Here is a 22,392-nt window from a genome sequence, read left to right as displayed (position 1 = left end):
GGTATTTCATGACATCCCAGTAACTTGTTTCGCATACACATCTCTAAATACATCAAAAGGCGTCATTTGTTGCCGTGACATGGCTGGAGTCAGCGACAAAGACATCGTAGAGGGGATGAAAATTGAAGGTGTCACTGCAGTTCGTAGCATTCGTATCAAACGAAACAACGATCTGCAGGACACCAACACCATTATACTCACCTTCAACAAACCAACGGTACCTAAAGTTGTCAAAGTTGGGTTCCTACAAGTTAAGGTTGAGATATACATACCAAATCCCCTCCGATGCTACAACTGTCAAAAATACGGTCATCATGAAGACCGCTGTTCCAGAAACCAAGTATGTGGACGATGTGGAGACCCTTCTCCTCGGGAATCCGACTGCAAAGCCACTCCGCATTGCGTCAACTGTGGCAAGGAACACCATGCAAATTCAAAAGATTGCGATAATGGAAACAGGAGAACGAAACCCAGAGGGTCAAATACACATCCAGCATTCCATATCCAGAGGCCAGGAAGCTTGTACAAGCTAGAACATCACTCCCCGGCCCATCCTTCTCATCTATAGTGAAGAGCAACCAAAAAGCAACGAAAGACGCCCAAACCCAAACAGACCCACCTGAATCCCATTCCGTCTCGAACATTGCGCATTACAAACCCCAGAAAAACTCAACATCGACGCAAACAACATTCAACAATCCTCCACCACCAAGATCACCAAACAGTAAAAAAAGTCGACAACAAATAGGCAGCAAAAAGGGTCTGATGATCCAAAAAAACTGCACAATAGGTTTGGAAACTTTGAGGATATGGATGCAGAAGAATCTACTCCATGTCCTCAAGGTGGCTCCAGACCTAACACCAAAAAATATACCCCCGTACTTCCTCCAGATAAATAACCAAGCAGATTGCCTCCGCGAAAGGTCTAATCTAGCTCCAGAGTCTTCAATATAAAGTTGTAATGAAGAACACCATTTTGACAATGGAACTGTAGAGGACTTAAAGTCAGCTACCATGATATTCTTCTGCTTTTAAACGAACATGATCCTGCAGTACTATGTCTTCAGGAAACATTTTTGAAAAATACAGATAACATCACACTTAAAAAGTACTCCCTGTTTAACAACTACTCTCAAAATGTTGACAGAGCCTCAGGAGGAGTTTCTGTTATTGTGAACAACAGAGCCCCTCATAGCGTCATCCCTTTAAACACAAATTTACAAGCGATTGCTGTAAGCGTCACTCTTCATCGAGTGACTACATGTTCCTCTATTTACTTACCACCAAACACTAAACTTTTTCCAAACGACATAGACACCCTTGTTCAACAACTTCCCGCGCCATTTATTTTACTCGGGGATTTTAATGCCCATAACATTTTATGGGGATCAAATCATAGAAGTGACAGAGGTCACAAAGTTGAAGACTTTATTTCTAGACACGATCTGTGTCTATATAACACCAAAATACCAACATATTTACACCCAGGCACGGGTACATACACATGCATCGATTTGACAATTTGTTCTCCTTCGCTGCTTTTGGACTATGAATGGAAGGTCGCTGACGACCTTCACAGCAGCGATCACTTCCCAATCTCCCTTGTAAATCCTAACTCTACAATTGATGAAGTAATTCCACAATGGAATTTAAAGAAGGCCGACTGGGCCAAGTTTGAAACACTCTGTAAAACTAGGCTGAATGAGGATACAGTTTTCAATGTTAACGACCCCATTCAGCATTTTATATCTATTTTAACAGAGATTGCAGAGGAATCCGTTCCCAAGTCCTCGCCGTATTGTAAAAGAACCCCAAAACCTTGGGTCACTAAGGAATGTAAGGAAGCCATTAGACTACGCCGAGAAGCATTATAAAAATTTAATAATCATCCAACGCCCGAAAACTTAAATATATATCGCATTGTCCGGGCCAAAGCTCGCCGCACAATCAAAGAAAGTAAAGAGCATCATGGAAGAAATATGTTTCTTCTTTAAACTCTCGTTCCTCTGTTAAGAAAGTTTGGGGCACTATACGCAAAATAAACGGAAAGAGAAAACAAAACCCTCTCCGACATCTGACACTGAACAATAACAACTTTAGTTCAAAACATGACATTACAAATATTCTTGCTGACAGTTTCTCGAAACATTCATCATCATCTAATTATTCAGAAGCCTTCCGAAAACTTAAAACTCAAACAGAAAAGTCACGTTTAAAATTAACATCCAACAACTCGGAAAGTTATAATCAATTGTTCTCACTATCGGAGCTTAGGGAGGCTTTGAATAAGGCCCATGATACATCATTAACATCTCTTTTGAAACTCTTCAATGATTTATGGATTACTGGTAATGTACCAAAAATCTGGAAAGAAGCAACTGTAATACCAGTCCCCAAACCCGGTAAAGATAGTGAAGACCACAACAGCTATCGACCAACTGCACTCACAAGCTGTGTGTGCAAAACAATGGAACGAATGATCAATTCTCGGCTTGTCTGGTACATGGAAACTAACAATTTAATATCTTCTTTCCAAAGTGGCTTTCGATATGGCCGGAGCACCAATGATCATCTGGTTATACTGGAAACATTTATTCGCGATGCACTTATTAAGAAAGAACATTTAGTAGCGGTTTTCTTTGATTTAGAAAAGGTCTATGATACTACATGGAAGTACGGGATACTAAATGACCTGCACGATCTAGGTCTAAAAGGCCGTCTGCCCTCTTTCATATCCAACTTACTCTCCGACAGAGAATTCAAAGTACAAGTCGGCTGTACCCTCTCAGATCTGCACGAGCAAGAGATGGGTGTGCCTCAGGGCAGTATTTTATCTGTGACACTCTTTAACATCAAAATTAATACCATTACCAAGTGTTTGGCTTCTGGTGTGGATTGCTCGTCTAATACGTTGATGATTTTCTAATATGTTATCGATCAAAGCACATGCATACAATTGAAAGACAACTGCAGCAAAATATAAACAAGATTCAAAATTGGGCCAGTGCAAACGGTTTCGAATTCTCGAAATCAAAAACGGTATGCATGCATTTCTGTCAGTTACGAAGACATCACGATGAACCGAACCTCACGCTGGATGGAACACCTATTCCAGTTGTTGAGGAAACAAAATTTTTAGGTATAATCTTTGACGGAAAACTGTCCTTTATTCCTCACCTAAAGAACTTGAAAGCTAAATGCTTAAAAGCACTTAACCTACTTAAAGTAGTAGCGCACACTGACTGGGGTGCTGATAGAAAAGTCATCCCGAATTTATACAGAACGTTTATTCGCTCCAAACTGGACTATGGTTGCGTTGTGTATGGTTCAGCCAGAAAATCGTATCTTGAAATGCTTGATCCAATTCATCATCAAGGAATAAGACTGGCTCTGGGGGCATTTAAAACATCCCCGTATGAAAGCCTTCTAGCTGAGGCGAATGAACCACCGTTATCGCATCGCAGAGAAATGCTTTCCGCACAGTATGCTCTCAAATTAAAATCAAACCCTCAGAATCCTGCTTTTTCGGCTGTTTTTCAACCCAAATACAAAACCTTATACGAAAATAAACCAAACGCCATACCTTCCTTTGGCATTAGAATATCTGCCAGCCTTGACATTACAAAAATTGATCTTTCTAAAATTCAGAAAACGTCCATCTCTGAAACACCACCCTGGCTAATTAAAGAACCAAAAGTACTTTTTAAGCTACACGATGGAAAAAAATCCGAAACAAACCCTTTTGTCTTCCACAACTCTTACCATGAACTCCTCACCGAATTTAAAAACTACACCAGAATTTACACTGATGGATCAAAGGATGAAGAAAAGGCTGCTGCAGCCTTTGTATGTGGAAATCACACAACGCAAGTTCGCTTAGCAAATGGAGCATCAGTTTTTACAGTCGAAATCAGAGCAATAGACCTTGCTCTGCAACATAGAGAAAAGAACCATTTTTTAAACAGTATCATCTTCTCCGACTAACTATCAGTACTCCAGTCACTACACAATAGAAAACTGGAGAACCTATTATTGAAAAACATACCCGTCAAAAATACCGAGCTGAGTGTCTCCCACAATATAATATACTGTTGGTTACCTAGCCACATTGGTATTAAAGGTAACGAAAAAGCAGATCGCGCTGCTAAAATGGCCCTTACTCAAGAACCATCTGATTTTAAAATACCGTATACTGATTTAAACCTTGTATCAGAAAGTTCTTTCGTCAGAAGTGGCAGGCATCATGGAATGATGCCGTGAATAACAAACTTCATGCAATCAAGCCAACTCTAGGAGAATGGACTGCTTCCTACAGAATCATGCGTAAGGAGGAGGTAGTCATTGCAAGAATCCGAATTGGTCATACTTATATCACCCACACCCACATACTAAAAGGTAAAGACCCACCAGAGTGCGTTTCTTGCAATGAACCATTCACTGTCAAGCGCTTTATGATAGAGTGCTTTGACCTGCAACCTACGCGCGATCGTTATTACATTGCGCATGACATGAAAGAACTTTTTGATACTATAAACATCACTCGTATTATAGAGTTCCTGAAAGCCGTAAATATTTACTCTAAACTCTGACTTTTATGCTATCACCTTGTGCAGTTTTATGCAATATATATATACCGTCCCATTTTAAGACCTTTTCATTTTTTTTCATTAACATAGAACATTTACATCTCCCGTTGATCGGGAAGCTTTCTTTTGCACCGATACCAACTTATCGTTTTTAATTTCAACCATTTCTTCTTTTATATCGCTGGTCGATATAGGACCTTTTATAAGTTTTAAAAAATATTATAGAAATAACATTTTATTTGGCGCTAAATAGCCTAACAGTGATGATGCGCCGTTAAAAAAATCAATCAATCAATGAATCAATCAATCAAGCAGGATTGTCACATTTCTTCAGTTCAACGCCTTCAGCGATCGAACACAGCATTTAAAATTAGAACATACAGAAAAATAAACGGTAAACCACTGAGAACGAAATAGTGACAAGAGGCAATCAAAAATGAAAGACGTGGGAAATGTTTGCCAATGTTAGAGCTGCAAAAGTCTGGAATCATTATCAGGTCTTGTAATTGATAGTGCAAAATCGTTGCTTAGAAAATGTATTATCGCAGGAAACGCGGAAATGACACACATTTAAACTGAATGAGTACATGACATATACTGTAATCATATACTGTAATAGAGTTTTTCCATATAAGCCTTATCTGCATCAGAGGCAAATTTTACAAGATCCATAAATTTACATTTTGATTCGACATTAGCTGACAATTATAAAAATGACTTCAATAAAATCTTTGCCAAACGAAAATACCGTAATGTTTTGCTGAAGCAGAACTACAAAGCATTTTTGAAGGTTGTTGTTGTTGTTATGGGGTTTAACGCCATTTTTCCGCACAAGATATGCTATACATGGCGGCCAGTATTAATGGTGGAGGAAGAACCCGGAAAGAACCACCGACCCACGAGAAACTACTGGCAAGCATTCTCACATACCAACACTGACGGAATCCAAGAATCGAACCCACGCAGACAGAGGTGAGATGCCAGTGATCCGTAACGGAGAGCGCTTTAGACCACTCGGGGGCAGTGTTGCCACTCCTAGGTTTTTCCACCTAGATCTAGGTTTTTTTGGCACAATCTAGGTGTCTAGGTTTTTTATGTTATAATCTAGGTTGTTTTTTTATCGAAATCATGATTTAATTTTTTAACAACTGTAAAATAGTTTCATCGTTTTCATTTAGTAGTTTCGAACTGTACAAATGATAAATTTTGCGCAGCTTCAAATTATATAATATTATTCACCTACATTTTAAGTGTTTGGACTATGATTACGTCGGCTTTTTACTATTTTGGGCTTCTTTTACTTCTAAGCCATGGCAACCGACTGGTTTGGCACTTTGGCGTGTGGGCCGTGTGGAAGTCTGGCAGTGGCCATTTTTATTTTAGTCAGAGAAGCGGTTCAAGCGGAGTTTGTCATTTTGGCATTTGATAAATTTGTACTTCAAAGTATTAATCTTATTATCATATTTCTTTTATTAACTTATGGCTGACATAGGTGAACCAGAATCCGAACCCTCTAAACAAAGTTCATCACCCTTAGTCAACCCTGAAAACTACTATTCCATTCAAGAGAGGGAAAAGCGTCCCTCTAGAAAATTTAGAACCACGGCTTACAAATACATGGTGAAGTTTAAAGATTTCAAGTCCGAAGTACCGTTAGAGAAAGCAGAAGGGTTCATCACCGAGATGTGGGATTCTTTGCTTACCACACTCAAGCGACAATGTCAACTCAAAGAAGACGATCGCTTGAGACTTTCCATACAACACGACGGCTTGAAATCCCCTGTTTGGATCGAGTTTAGCAGCCCTGCAGAATTGACCGCTTCCAAAGTCATGGACAAGATTCAACACGTACAACAATCCAATGACCAGTTTAACATCACCGATGGAAAAGCCACACTGGACATGACCCACGTCTCTCCTCCTCAAGGGACCGGACAACGAAAAAAGGTGTTATTGGTGAACGGCTTTCGTAGTACCAAAAAGAACCTCGTCCAAATTTACAATTCTCAAGACCAGATGTGTTTAGCCAGGGCTATCGTGGTGGGACGAACCTATGCCGACAAAAACGACACGGCAGAATGGAAAAGAGCATGGGAGAACATTCGAAAATCGAACCGAGCCAAACAGCGAAACGAAGCAGAACTCCTGTTACAACAAGCCAGCCTGTCCAAAGACAGACCCTGCGGTATTCCTGAGATGCAAAAATTGCAAGATGTCCTAGCTCCACGCTACACCTAGAAAGTGCACCGTCAAGAAGTGCGCGGCCATCTGTTGATTCGAGGGAAAGACTTTAAGGATGGAAAATACATTCATGTCTATCATCACGATGACCATTTCGATACGATTGCCACTATCACCGGATTCCTGGGATATGTTTATTATTGCTAGAAATGTGACTATTGTTATAATAATCGAGAGGAACACAAACATTGCGGATCGAAATGCTCAGGATGTTTGGCCTCTCCATCCTGTCTGAGCGAAGGACAAGAACAAGTCCATTGTTCTGCTTGTCTGCGCACGTTTGTCAGCCCTGCCTGTTACCAGCAACATTTGAAGACGCAAGGTTCACAGAAGAAATGTGCTTGTCAACTGCTGAGACTGTGCCCTACGTGTGGACAAGGCATACGTACCAATAATACCAAGGCACACGTATGTCGAGGAAAGAAAAAATGTCACATTTGTCACCACATCGTGGACTTGGAACACCAATGCTGCGTTCAAAAATACCAACCCCAACCAGAGAAAGAAGATGGACAGAAGAAGAAGGGGAATTTCATCTTTTTCGATTTCGAATGCATGCAAGAGACCGGCATTCACATTCCTAATTTCTGCGTGGCTCATCGAGCGTGCGAGAAGTGCATTCAAGAACCTATCTTGAGTTGTTGCCCTCACTGCAGCAAGATTCCTGGAGGGCATGAAAAAATCTTTCGAGGACCGAACACGCTAGCCGATTTCGCTCGATGGGTCTTAGACCCCATCGACAAGACGTGGAGCCAAGAGGACATCGAACGTTATGGAGATTGTCATCGTCATGCCACGGTGATGGCTCACAATTTCTCCGGACACGATGGACAGTTTCTTTTGAGATACTATACGGAACATGGCACCGAACGTCCTAAAGTCACTTTGAACGGAGCCAAAATCATTTTCATGCAAGTGGGAAAAGTACAGTTTAAAGATTCGATGAGCTAATTAGCCATGCCTTTGAGTCGAATGCCTAAAACGTTTGGAATGACAGCAATGGCTAAAGGGTACTTTCCTCACTTTTTTAATACGGAAGCCAATCAACATGCCGTTCTACCCCATTTGCCCGAGGCTGTTACCCTGACCGTGGCACTAACAATCATTTATTACAACGAACCATGGAAGACTTGTACCAGGCCACTTGTCAGCGACGCCTAAAGTTAGAACAGGAAGGATACCAAGTGGTGGAAATATGGGAACACGAGTACAATCACCGTTTGAAAATCGATCCCGAGTTTACACTCATCGTGGAAAGTGACCAGTGGGTGGACCCCCTGAACCCGAGGGACAGTTTGTACGGAGGAAGGACTAATGCCACCTGTTTGCTGTACCAAGCTGACGGAGAGAAAGGAGAAGAAATCTAATACTTGGACGTGTGTTCGCTGTATTCCTACGTGTGCAAATATTGTCGCTTTCCTGCAGGACACCCGCAAATGCTAACGGAACATATTGACCTGAAAAACATTCGACAATACGAAGGCTTGATCAAGTGCAAAGTTTTGCCTCCCACGAACCTATACCATCCCGTCTTACCTCACCATTGCCAAGGCAAACTGATGTTTCCTTTGTGCCGTACTTGTGCCGAAACCAGATCAACCTTGTCATCACACCCAGGAAGAACGGGCCTTGACGGGGACGTGGGTCAGCGTAGAATTGTTCAAAGCTTTGGACATGGGATACCAACTGTTAGAAGTGTATGAAATTTGCCACTTTTCCAAGACACAACAATACCACAAGGGTGACCCCACGCAGAAAGGCACTTTCGCAGACTACGTGGATGCCTTTTTGAAACTGAAGCAAGAAGCCAGTGGCTATCCGTCCTGGTGTCACAATCCCGAAGACCAAAAGATATTCAAAGAGAAATACTGTTCACAAGAAGTCATTACTTTAGATCACATCGAGAAAAACGAAGGCAGGCGATCGTTTGCCAAAGTGATGTTAAATTGCTTCTTGGGCAAAATGGCACAACGACCGTATTTAACCACGACGGAATATTTGACGGAACCTTCCCGCTACTTCCAGATGATTCACGACAAAACCAAATTCATCAAACACGTGGACATCGTTCGCGAGAATTTGATCTTGGTCAATTACGAAGAAGATCTGGACTTTGTACAAGACGACCCCTTTGGAAATGTCATCATTGCGGGTGACGTGACAGCTCATGCTCGCTTAAAATTGTACGAAGCTTTAGAACTGTTAGGGGAACGTGTCTTGTACTTTGACACGGACAGTTGCATTTACATCCATTACCCGAGTCAACATCACTCTGACATCGAAGGAGACCGTTTAGGAGCCTGGACAGAAGAGCACCCAGACGACAAGATTTTAAGTTTCGTCAGTGGTGGTCCTAAACATTACGGCTACAAATACCGGGACAAACAAGGAGAAGTGCACAGGAAGTGTAAAGTGAAAGGACTGACTCTGAATTATCGTACCGGTCGAGTGGTGGACTTTGGGGTATTGAAAGAAGCCTTGCAGTCTAGAGAAGATGAACACTTTAAAGTGACCACCTATCAACACAACAAGATTGTACGTTTACCCACTCACCACATCGTCAGTCGACCCTTGGAAAAAGTCTATCAAATCGTGTACCAGAAGCGAGTGCGACTTCCCAATCATTTCACCTTACCGTATGGACACGTCGGTATTGGTCTGTATATAAAAAGGAACCCTAGGCAAGATCGATAGTTCATTGTGACTACCAAGACCAAGCGAACAACATGAATACTTTCAGAGAAACACAAAACAAGTTCAGAAAGGCACAATTCAAGTTTGGGGCTTCTGAAGTGGAATGCGATTGTGAGCCTTGCGATGGGAACCATGCTGTACGCTGTGACCTTAGCGATGCCGTAAAGCATCATGGAAACTATGTTCTCACTACCCCTATCATGGAAAGTGATGCTGTGCGTGTCAAACCTGAGGGATGCCGCTCGTCCTCTTGGACACTTTACTGGGTTTCGTTTTAAAGGTGGATGTCAACCTTCACGTCTACCCCCCTACGGATGTCATCCAGCCCTGAGCCCTGAGCAAACGCCTGTCCATGTCACCCAACCCTCATCGAAACGAACCTGTGAAAGACGAATATTCGTTTCCTGTGCGTTTGTCGGAATACAGCGACTTTGAAAATCGTCTTCAATCGTTCAAAGGAAAATGGCCTAAGTATCTGGGAGGACCGATCCCTGAAGAATTATGCAGAGCCGGATTTTTCTACTTGGGCGAAGGGGATAAAGTCAAGTGCTTCAGTTGCGGTGTGTCACTTCACCACTGGGAACCACAAGATTCGGAAATGCTCGTTGGTCACCGAATTGTCATTACTTACCTTTCGTGGGACCGAGACATTGAAGAAACTTACCATGTCGTGGAAGAAGAAGAAACCAGATTGGCTATGAGTCAAATGTTGGACATCACCAAGACCAGTGACAATTTGTTCTCCTTCGCTGCTTTTGGACTATCAATGGAAGGTCGCTTATGACCTTCACAGCAGCGATCACTTCCCAATCTCCCTTGTAAATCTTAACTCTACAATTGAGGAAGTAATTCCACAATGGAATTTAAAGAAGGCCAACTGGGCCAAGTTTGAAACACTCTGTAAAACTAGGCTGAATGAGGATACAGTGTTCAATGTAAATGACTCTATTCAGCATTTTACATCTATTTTAATAGAGATTGCAGAAGAATCCGTTCCCAAGTCCTCGCCGTATTGTAAAAGAACCCAAAAACCTTGGGTCACTAAGGAATGTAAGGAAGCCATTAGACTACGCCGAGAAGCATTAAGGAAATTTAATAATCATCCGACGCCCGAAAACTTAAATATATATCGCATTGCCGTTTTAAAACTAACAATCAATCAATCAGTCACTATAAAACAAAAATTTAAGATGAAATTATACTATTGCGATATAAGTACATAATAAACTTAAAAGTCCAAAAGAAAAATGTGCTGAATGAATTTTAGGTCTTGAATATCTTGATATAACAATAGCCTTGAATGTGCTGAAGTGCCAATAGTATTGCTGTATCACAAGGTCATTATCCATTATTACTTTGAAAGTATTAACAATAATTACAAAGTCGTGCCTAGTCCAAACAGTCGCATGAGATACATGATTCCTCTCAAATTAATATAAACACAACATTAAATACTTCATCTTTCTTCTGAGATCAGTCTACGACAATTCGACAAAATATACATCAAGATATAACATCACTTTCCTGTTGAGTATATAAACCATCCTATGCAGGATTGTCTCCCCCTGCGGGTCCGGAGTTGTAGAATAGGCCCGACGTGCCTCGCTACGTGTCGTAAAACGCGACTAAGTAGAGGCAACCTGTTTGCCATCGGTTGCGTCTCGTGTCGGGGGAGCAAAGGATCCTGGTAGTTGAGCAGAGGCTTTCCATGCAATACACTACTTTGGCCTCTACTTCTCTTAGACGGGTGGTCGGGATGGGCCCGGCTCCGACAAATCGGCTGGTCACGCCGAGCCCTAGGAAGTCTTTATTAACTTTCTCACCTACTTTTTCTTTCTCCTTGTATCTCTCTTGATACCACCGTTGCCCCTATATTCTATTCCTTTAATATTTCCCATTACCAAGTCTTAGAAGACGTCCTAGAAGGCGGTGGCTTAACGGGTCAATCGGGGGGTAATTTTACCGACCATAGAAATTGGCGACTTCAGGGTCAATCAAAGGTAATTTTATCAACTGAGTATGGCATCTGTGTATCCCTGGCACTTGAAAAGTGTCCCCTTGTTGGGCTCCTTGGTGGGTGGGGAGCACGGGTGCTGAATTTTTATTCAAGCCAAGATGGAAAATAAAAAAAATCAAAATAAGCGTACCAAAACGGGAACTGACTCAGATGATGAACCATGTAGTGTGGAATCCTTTCCTCGCTTCATGGTCATCAAATCAAATGATGAAACCAAATCCCTAGCCGCACTGACGCCATTTATAATCGAAAAGACTATACTTGGATTAGTCGGCAAACCAAAAAGCATTAAAAAGATCAAATCAGGTGGTCTGCTTGTGGAGTGCGAACGTAAATCACATACTGAGAACATTAAAAAAATTAAGATATTTCATGACATCCCAGTAACTTGTTTCGCAAACTCATCTCTAAATACATCAAAAGGCGTCATTCGTTGCCGTGACTTGGCTGGAGTCAGCGACAAAGACATCGTAGAGGGGATGAAAAGTGAAGGTGTCACTGCAGTTCATAGGATTCGTATCAAACGAAACAACGATCTGCAGGACACCAACACCATTATACTCACCTTCAACAAACCAACGGTACCTAAAGTTGTCAAAGTTGGGTTCCTACAAGTTAAGGTTGAGATATACATACCAAATCCCCTCCTATGCTACAAATGTCAAAAATACGGTCATCATGAAGACCGCTGTTCCAGAAACCAAGTATGTGGACGATGTGGAGACCCTTCTCCTCGGGAATCCGACTGCAAAGCCACTCCGCATTGCGTCATCTGTGGCAAGGAACACCATGCAAATTCAAAAGATTGCGATACATGGAAACAGGAGAAGGAAATCCAAAGGGTCAAATACATATCCAACATTCCATATCCAGAGGCCAGGAAGCTTGTACAAGCTAAAACATCACTCCCCGGCCCATCCTTCTCATCTATAGTGAAGAGCAACCAAAAAACAACGAAAGACACCCAAACCCAAACAGACCCACCTGAATCCCCTTCCGTCTCGAACATTGCGCATTACAAACCCCAGAAAAACTCAACTTCGACGCAAGCAACATTCAACAATCCTCCACCACCAAGATCACCAAACAGTAAAAAAAGTCGACAACAAATAGACAGCAAAAAGGGTCTGATGACCCAATAAAACAGCACAATAGGTTTGGAGACTTTGAGGATATGAATACAGAAGAATCTACTCCATGTCCTCAAGGTGGCTCCAGACCTAACAACAAAAAATATACCCCCGTACTTCCTCCAGATAAATAACCAAGCAGATTGCCTCCGCGAAAGGTCTAATCTCCCTCCAGAATCTTCAATATAAAGTTGTAATGAAGAACACTATTTTGACAATGGAACTGTAGAGGACTTAAAGCCAAGTACCATGATATTCTTCTCCTTTTAAACGAACATGATCCTGCAGTACTATGTCTTCAGGAAACATTTTTGAAAAATAGAGATAACATCACAGTTAAAAAGTACTCCCTGTTTAACAACTACTCTCAAAATGTTGACAGGGCCTCAGGAGAAGTCTCTGTTATTGTGAACAACAGAGCCCCTCATAGCGTCATCCCTTTAAACACAAATTTACAAGCGATTGCTGTAAGCGTCACTCTTCATCGAGTGATTACATTTTGCTCTATTTACTTACCACCAAACACTAAACTTTTTCCAAACGAATTAGACACCCTTGTTCAACAACTTCCTGCGCCATTTATTTTACTCGGGGATTTTAATGCCCATAACATTTTATGGGGATCAAATCATAGAAGTGACAGAGGTCACAAAGTTGAAGACTTTATTTCTAGACACGATCTATGTCTATATAACACCAAAACACCAACATATTTACACCCAGGCACGGGTACATACACATGCATCGATTTGACAATTTGTTCTCCTTCGCTGCTTTTGGACTATGAATGGAAGGTCACTGACGACCTTCACAGCAGCGATCACTTCCCAATCTCCCTTGTAAATCCTAACTCTACAATTGATGAAGTAATTCCACGATGGAATTTAAAGAAGGCCGACTTGGCCAAGTTTGAAACACTCTGTAAAACTAGGCTGAATGAGGGTACATTTTCAATGTTAACGACCCCATTCAGCATTTTACATCTATTTTAATAGATATTGCAGAGGAATCCGTTCCCAAGTCCTCGCCGTATTGTAAAAGAACCCCAAAACCTTGGGTCACTAAGGAATGTAAGGAAGCCATTAGACTACGCCGAGAAGCATTACAAAAATTTAATAATCATCCGACGCCCGAAAACTTAAATATATATCGCATTGTCTGGGCCACAGCTCGCGGCACAATCAAAGAAAGTAAAGAGCATCATGGAAGAAATATGTTTCTTCTTTAAACTCTCGTTCCTCTGTTAAGAAAGTTTAAGGCACTATACGCAAAATAAACGGAAAGAGAAAACAAAACCCTCTCCGACATCTGACACTGAACAATAACAACTTTAGTTCAAAACGTGACATTCAAATACTCTTGCTGACAGTTTCTCGAAACATTCATCATCATCTAATTATTCAGAAGCCTTCCGAAATCTTAAAACTCAAACAGAAAAGTCACGTTTAAAATTCACATCCAACAACTCGGAAAGTTATAATCAATTGTTCTCACTATCGGAGCTTCGGGAGGCTTTGAATAAGGCCCATGATACATCCGCTGGGCCTGACGAAATGTATTACCAGTTTTTGAAACACCTTCCAGAATCATCATTAACATCTCTTTTGAAACTCTTCAATGATTTATGGATTACTGGTAATGTGCCAAAAGCCTGGAAAGAAGCAACTGTAATACCAGTTCCCAAACCCGGTAAAGATAGTGAAGACCGCAACAGCTATCGACCAACTGCACTCACAAGCTGTGTGTGCAAAACAATGGAACGAATGATCAATTCTCGGCTTGTCTGGTACTTGGAAACTAACAATTTAATATCTGCTTTCCAAAGTGGCTTTCGATATGGCCGTAGCACCAATCATCATCTGGTTAGACTGGAAACATTTATTCGCGATGCATTTATTAAGAAAGAACATTTAGTAGCGGTTTTCTTTGATTTAGGAAAGGTCTATGACACTACATGTAAGTACGGGATACTAAATGACCTGCACGATCTAGGTCTAAAAGGCCGTATGCCCTCTTAAATATCCAACCTCCTCTTCGACAGAGAATTCAAAGTACAAGTCGGCTCTACCCTCTCAGATCAGCACGAGCAAGAGATGGGTGTGCCCCAGGGCAGTATTTTATCTGTGACACTCTTTAACATCAAAATTAATAGCATTACCAAGTGTTTGGCTTCTGGTGTGGATTCCTCGTGTTATACGTTGATGATTTTCTAATATGTTATCGATCAAAGCACATGCATACAATTGAAAGACAACTGCAGCAAAATATAAACAAGATTCAAAATTGGGCCAGTGCAAACGGTTTCGAATTCTCGAAATCAAAAACGGTATGCATGCATTTCTGTCAGTTACGAAGACATCACGATGAACCGAACCTCACGCTGGATGTAACACTTATTCCAGTTGTTGAGGAAACCAAATTTTTAGGTATAATCTTTGACAGAAAACTGACCTTTATTCCACACCTAAAGAACTTGAAAGCTAAATGCTTAAAAGCACTTGACCTACTTAAAGTAGTAGCGCACACTGACTGGGGTGCTGATAGAAAAGTCATACTCAATTTATACAGAAAGTTTATTCGCTCCAAACTGGACTATGGTTGCGTTGTGCATGGTTCAGCCAGAAAATCGTATCTTAAAATGCTTGATCCAGTTCATCACCAGGGAATAAGACTGGCTCTGGGAGCATTTAAAACATCCCCGTATGAAAGCCTTCTAGCTGAGGCGAATGAATCACCGTTATCGCATCGTAGAGAAATGCTTTCCGCACAGTATGCTCTCAAATTAAAATCAAACCCTCTGAATCCTGCTTTTTCGGCTGTTTTTCAACCCAAATACAAAACTTTATACGAAAATAAACCAAACGCCATACCTTCCTTTGGCATTAGAATATCTTCCAGCCTTGACATTACAAAAATTGATCTTTCTACAATTCAGAAAACGTCCATCTCTGAAACACCACCCTGGCTAATTAAACAACCAAAACTACTTTTTAAGCTACACGATGGAAAAAAATCCGAAACAAACCCTTCTGTCTTCCACAACTCTTACCATGAACTCCTCACCGAATTTAAAAACTACACCAGAATTTACACTGATGGATCAAAGGATGAGGAAAAGGCTGCTGGAGCCTTTGTTTGTCGAAATCACACAACGCAAGTTCGCTTAGCAAATGGAGCATCAATTTTTACAGTCGATATCAGAGCAATAGAGCTTGCTCTGCAACATATAGGAAAGAACCATATTTTAAACAGTATCATCTTCTCCGACTCACTATCAGTACTGCAGTCACTACACAATAGAAAACTGGAGAACCTATTATTGAAAAACATACTCGTCAAAAATACCGAGCTGAGTGTCTCCCACAATATAATATACTGTTGGTTACCTAGCCACATTGGTATTAAAGGTAACGAAAAAGCAGATCGCGCTGCTAAAATGGCCCTTACTCAAGAACCATCTGATTTTAAAATACCGTATACTGATTTTAAACCTTGTATCAGAAAGTTCTTTCGTCAGAAGTGGCAGGCATCATGGAATGATGCCGTGAATAACAAACTTCATGCAATCAAGCCAACTCTAGGAGAATGGACTCCTTCCTACAGAACCATGCGTAAGGAGGAGGTAGTCATTGCAAGAATCCGAATTGGTCATACTTATATCACCCACACCCACATACTAAAAGATGAAGACCCACCAGAGTGCATTTCTTGCAATGAACCATTCACTGTCAAGCACTTTATGATAGAGTTCCTTGACCTGCAACCTACGCGCGATCGTTATTACATTGTGCATGACATGAAAGAACTGTTTGATACTATAAACATCACTCGTATTATAGAGTTCCTGAAAGCCGTAAATATTTACTCTAAACTCTGACTTTTATGCTATCACCTTGTGCAGTTTTATGCAATATATGCACCGTCCCATTTTAATACCTTTTCATCTTTTTCATTAACATAGAACATTTACATATCCCGTTGATCGGGAAGCTTTCTTTTGCACCGTTACTATCTTATCGTTTTTAATTTAAACCATTTCTTCTTTTATATCGCTGGTCGATATAGGACCTTTCATAATTTTTTAAAAATGTTATACAAATAACATTTTATTTGGCGCTAAATAGCCTAACAGTGATGATGCGCCGTTAAAAAATCAATCAATCAATCAATCAATCAATCAAGCAGGATTGTCACATTTCTGCAGTTCAACGCCTTCAGCGATCGAACACAGCATTTAAAATTAGAACATACAGAAAAATAAACGGTAAACCACTGAGAACGAAATAGTGACAAGAGGCAATCAAAAATGAAAGACGTGGGAAATGTTTGCCAATGTTAGAGCTGCAAAAGTCTGGAATCATTATCAGGTCTTGTAATTGATAGTGCAAAATCGTTGCTTAGAAAATGTATTATCGCAGGAAACGCGGAAATGACACACATTTAAACTGAATGAGTACATGACATATACTGTAATCATATACTGTAATAGAGTTTTTCCATATAAACCTTATCTGCATCAGAGGCAAATTTTACAAGATCCATAAATTTACATTTTGATTCGACATTAGCTGACAATTATAAAAAAGACTTCAATAAAATCTTTGCCAAACGAAAATACCGTAATGTTTTGCTGAAGCAAAACTACAAAGCATTTTTTGAAGGTTGTTGTTGTTATGGGGTTTAACGCCATTTTCCCGCACAATATATGCTGTACATGGCGGCCAGTATTAATGGTGGAGGAAGAACCCGGAAAGAACCACCGACCCACGAGAAACTACTGGCACGCTTTCTCACATGCCAACACTGGCGGAATCCAAGAATCGAACCCACGCAGACAGAGGTGAGATGGCAGTGATCCGTAACGGAGAGCGCTTTAGACCACTCGGGGGCAGTGTTGCCACTCCTATGTTTTTCCACCTAGATCTAGGTTTTTTTGGCACAATCTAAGTGTCTAGGTTTTTTATGTTATAATCTAGGTTGTTTTTTATCGAAATCATGATTTAATTTTTTAACAACTGTAAAATAGTTTCATCGTTTTCATTTAGTAATTTCGAAGTGTACAAATGATAAATTTTACGCAGCTTCAAATTATATAATATTATTCACCTACATTTTAAGTGTTTGGACTATGATTACGTCGGCTTTTTACTATTTTGGGCTTCTTTTACTTCTAAGCTATGGCAACCGACTGGTTTGGCACTTTGGCGTGTGGGCCGTGTGGAAGTCTGGCAGTGGCCATTTTTATTTTAGTCAGAGAAGCGGTTCAAGCGGAGTTTGTCATTTTGGCATTTGGTAAATTGGTACTTCAAAGTATTAATCTGATTATCATATTTCTTTTATTAACTTGCTCGGTTACCCAATGTCTACTATTACTGAATCAGATTCGGAATGCGGAGATTTATGTGTGGGTGGTCCGGCGCCGATAAAAAAGGCTTACTATAACCAAGCATTTAAAGATGAATGGTTGCAGGATCCAGAGCTGAAAGACTGGATTAAGTGTGACCCAAGAACAAGTACGTGGTGTTCTGTAAAGTTTGTGATTCTAAGCTCGTTAATGCAAACAAAAGCGGTCTAATTGCGCACAAAGGATCAACAAAGAACATGAAAAGCTTTGAGTCAAAGAAGAACATGACCACATTGACTACTTTTGTAAAAAATCCAGTAAAAGACTTGGACCATAAAGTTGGTGTGGCTGAAGTTTTGTTTTCAGCTTTCATGGCGGAACACAATACGCCATTTACACATGCAGACCACCTTGTTCAGTGCATGAAATCTATGTTTCCCGATAGCACCATAGCGTCACGAATGACCATGAAGCGAACCAAGATGTCATACGTTTGGCTGCTGGCAAATGTGTATTGTGCTGCTAAGTGCTAAGTGCTAAAATTTGCTATTATATTAGTCTTATTAATGCATTTTGTAGGCCTAATAATATCATGCACTATGTATTATTACACAACAGTCTACAGGATTTAAAACAATTTATTATGTATACGTGTATGGCATACCCAATTAAACGTGTGATGCATCTAGGGGTTTTTTTTGGTGAATGGTCTAGGTTTCTCCAAAAAGTTATGGCAACACTGCTCATGGGCCCCCATTTTCTGAATGAGAAAGGGTTCGCGTGCAGCTAACCTTGGTGGACAATTTGGGAAACGATCACAGGGATTCAGGTAATCAAAAACCAAACCATTAAGGAAAGAACAAGTGTACTCATTTCAAACTTGGAGGAAATTACACTACGTAAAAGAAATCAAGCTCAGACAACATAATATATTATTTCATAGAAGGTGGCTCAGATGCTTCAATAATTTTGCGAATTGAGTGAAAATGCTTTCACCAGATTCTACGTTATCAAACGCGATGCAACTCGATTGATCATAGCACAGAGTGGCAATATGTTCTGCACTAGGCAATGAAAATACACACGCAATGCCTATACGAAGTTCAAGAACGAGATAAAACCTTGTCAGTAACATACACTGGAGCTTATGCCTATAGGGTAAGACTTCTCTTGAAAGGAGCCTTCTTACTGATCAACAAGGTCTCTATAACTTAATGAACTAGAACACTGGCTAATATGTCTCAACCCTATTTACCAAGTAGCACTTTACTTTTCTCTCACCGTTAAATACAGTCAGTTCACAATCAACTATCTAACAGCTCGTGGATGTTTACTCGGCAAAGCTCTCAACACAGTACAACTGAGTGTAAAATCATGTTAACTTATGCCTGTAATACACAACACCATGTCAACTGAGAAACGAAAATAGTATCGACGCTGATTACCACGCGACATTAAGAGCTGCTTTTAATAGTACATGCATTATACTTTTATAAACGATCTTGGGGTTTTCAAATGAATCACAACCAACGATTAGATATTGAGGAAATTTCAAGGATATCATTGCAGCGTTTTTGCCCAGTTCACAATTCATTAGAAATGAGTATCCCTCACTTGTCAAACTCTAATAATAACATCTGAAACAAAAGATGTTTTCAAGGCAATATAACAGTATGTGACATGTTGGCGTGAACGCTTTGATCAACGTGAGTAACACTACAATGGCATGAGAAAAGAAAATGCAAAAAGAGGTAAATAAAATTTGTAAATTTGCAACCGCATATATTTAGTAGTTTCAGCTGGCGTAGATATTTCAACAGCTGGATTGTCTTTATCGGGAATAAGCAATTGGTGTAGGTGACTATACCAAGAACATTCATTGAATCTAAACATCGGTTATATGAATTATTTTCAAATATATTACGTTAGCAGCAAATTGTAAAAATAATCACTAGTGTTTATTGCTTATCACAGTGTCAGTAATAATTGTATGTTTATTATATGAAAATTATCGTCAAAATTTGTCAAGAATAGTTATTTCCTTTTTAACGGGGCTAAAATTATCGACCTTGGCTGGCATCGGTGGGTATGGAATCCGCCACAGTTGGATCACCATTCCCACGCTCTCTAATCTAAACTACCTCAGTTCCACTACCCAAATAAGATAGGAAAAGTAGAAAAAAGCCAAAGGCTTAAATATAACATCAATATCACCGTGTGTTTGATAAAGACGAACGTGATGTTCTGCATGACTGCAGTACCTCTCAGTCACAAGACGATTTGATGCAGAGTAATCTTATATGAAAAATTAACATAAATCAAAACTTCTTAATTAATTTTCAGGGCTTTGTTATCAATTTGAACCCGTTCGGATACAACCAGTACGCTGCGAGTACCCACAACAACAACAACGAAAAGAATGAGAACAAGTTAAATACTGACAACAATGGCATAACTGTCCACGAAAGTCCTTTTCAAGGCTGTGGAATGTACATGGAATACAATGGTAACCTACCACCTTCACAGCAAACTACACACATACATGCATACATAGATACATACATACATACATACGTACATACATACATACATTTACACACATATATACATGCATACGCAAGTACATGCATAAATAAACAAATGCATGCATGTCAAATCCTCAAATAATGATGTGTATATATATATATATATATATATATATATATATATAGATATATATATATATATATATGTGTGTGTGTGTGTGTGTGTGTGTGTGTGTGTGTTTATATATGTACGTATGTATGTATGTGCATATGTATAGATGCATATATGTGTGTGTGCGTTTATGTATTTCTGTATATTTCCTAGAGATTTCTATGTGATTTTATGTATTTATATATCTCGTCTTGTAAATGCATTAGTTGACAATGTAGTTCTCTTGTTTGCGTTCTCGTCTATGCTGTGTCTCATAATCTAATATGTATAAGCGGTATTTTTATTAACCTGATGTAATCTTTGTTGAAGAGGTAATGAAGACAGTTAGACAGTCAGTCATAGATAAATGCATGCACGAAAGCATACACGCATACAAGTATGCGTTATATAGAAAGAACTGCATATATAATGACACTGGTATACATTTTCCTTTTCCTTTTCGTTGTTGCTATTTCAAAGTTAATGCTTAAGCACATAACAATATAAACGTATTAACATTTTCAAAATATTAAATATTATCATCAAGCAATTGTTAAAAGATCAGTACCATGCTAAGCCAAATGCTAGTTAGCTCTGATTACAGATTTGCATAATTGCAGGTATTGAGATATTTCATTTTGTAAATATGGTAACTTACTCAGCACTGCTGTTGTATTTTTGTCACTTTCTGTTGCATTTCATGATCTTGTATTATCCTAAATTTGATTAATCTGATGTAATCTCTGTTGAAGAGGAAATAAAGTCAGTCATACATACATACATACATACATACATACATACATGCTTACATACATGCATAATGAATTATGAGAGTTGGTACTCGAAATATAACACGTAACAAGCATTTTAGCATTACCTTTTCTGAATTGACTGACAAATATTTAACTTAGCCTGAACAGAATGGCACGATATTCTTGGATATTATATTTAAATGAGAATGCAACTTAATTAGTTTTAAAATGCTATATAACTTTATGTTAAAAGAAAGTCATTGATGGGAAAGATTTTAAATATGTTTTGTACTTGTTTTGGACTATTACCAATGTTCTTTTCATGAAAAGTCCTAAGTACGGTTTATATTCATAAGTAAAGTAAAGTTCCTATCTGGAGACTCAAATATAATTGATAGGTATATCTTGTTTTTATGCTTAATTAAATACACCGCATGAACGTTGAAAATTCTCTAATGCCATTCTTCTTTGCGTTCCAGACCTACTCCATTTAAAAGATGCTCTCGAATGTCACACCGTAGACTATGGTATTGATCTCTCTCTCTCTCTCTCTCTCTCTCTCTCTCTCTCTCAAAAGAGGTGGCGATTCTGATCTTACCTTGCCGAGCTCGCGAATAGAATGGTGTAGGTCCGAATTTTGCCCAGATCGGACTGTTTAGGCCGCAGTAGCAAAACACATTACAGCGATTGACTCGGCACAATATGTTGTTTTTCTAATCTGCCTTAACACCAATCCATTATCCAATCAATCAATCCATCAATCAGTCAATCAACCAATCAATCAACTCTCATTATTTCTTATTTTGTTACTAATGGCATCGTTAACACACTATATTGTAGCCTTCTAACTGAGTTTGCATATAAAGAACAGCACAAGCTAGAAATGCCTGACACCGACTACCATGACAGCCTGAACGTGACCAGCATGAATGCCTGAGCGTGACCAGCGTAA

General features: G+C 39.7%; 1 protein-coding gene across 3 annotated transcripts in view; it reads left to right on the top strand.

Annotated features, from left to right (window-relative positions):
• The window catches only part of LOC149791087 (uncharacterized), a 73,433-nt gene that overhangs the window by 9,608 nt on the left and 41,433 nt on the right, over nt 1–22,392 (top strand). For all 3 annotated transcript variants that reach the window (XM_089973008.1, XM_089973006.1, XM_089973007.1), the window contains exons 4-5: nt 20,356–20,518; nt 21,920–21,967. In XM_089973008.1, coding sequence (XP_089829134.1) covers nt 20,356–20,518; nt 21,920–21,967 — 211 coding nt within the window. The remainder of the gene's footprint in view (nt 1–20,355; nt 20,519–21,919; nt 21,968–22,392) is intronic.

The sequence above is a fragment of the Sinohyriopsis cumingii genome, chromosome 10 (assembly GCF_028554795.1).
Source record: "Sinohyriopsis cumingii isolate HCF-2022 chromosome 10, ASM2855479v2, whole genome shotgun sequence".
Classification (NCBI taxonomy): domain Eukaryota; kingdom Metazoa; phylum Mollusca; class Bivalvia; order Unionida; family Unionidae; genus Sinohyriopsis; species Sinohyriopsis cumingii.
Note: the sequence above shows the minus strand (reverse complement) of the source record. Positions and strands in the feature narration are given on the sequence as shown.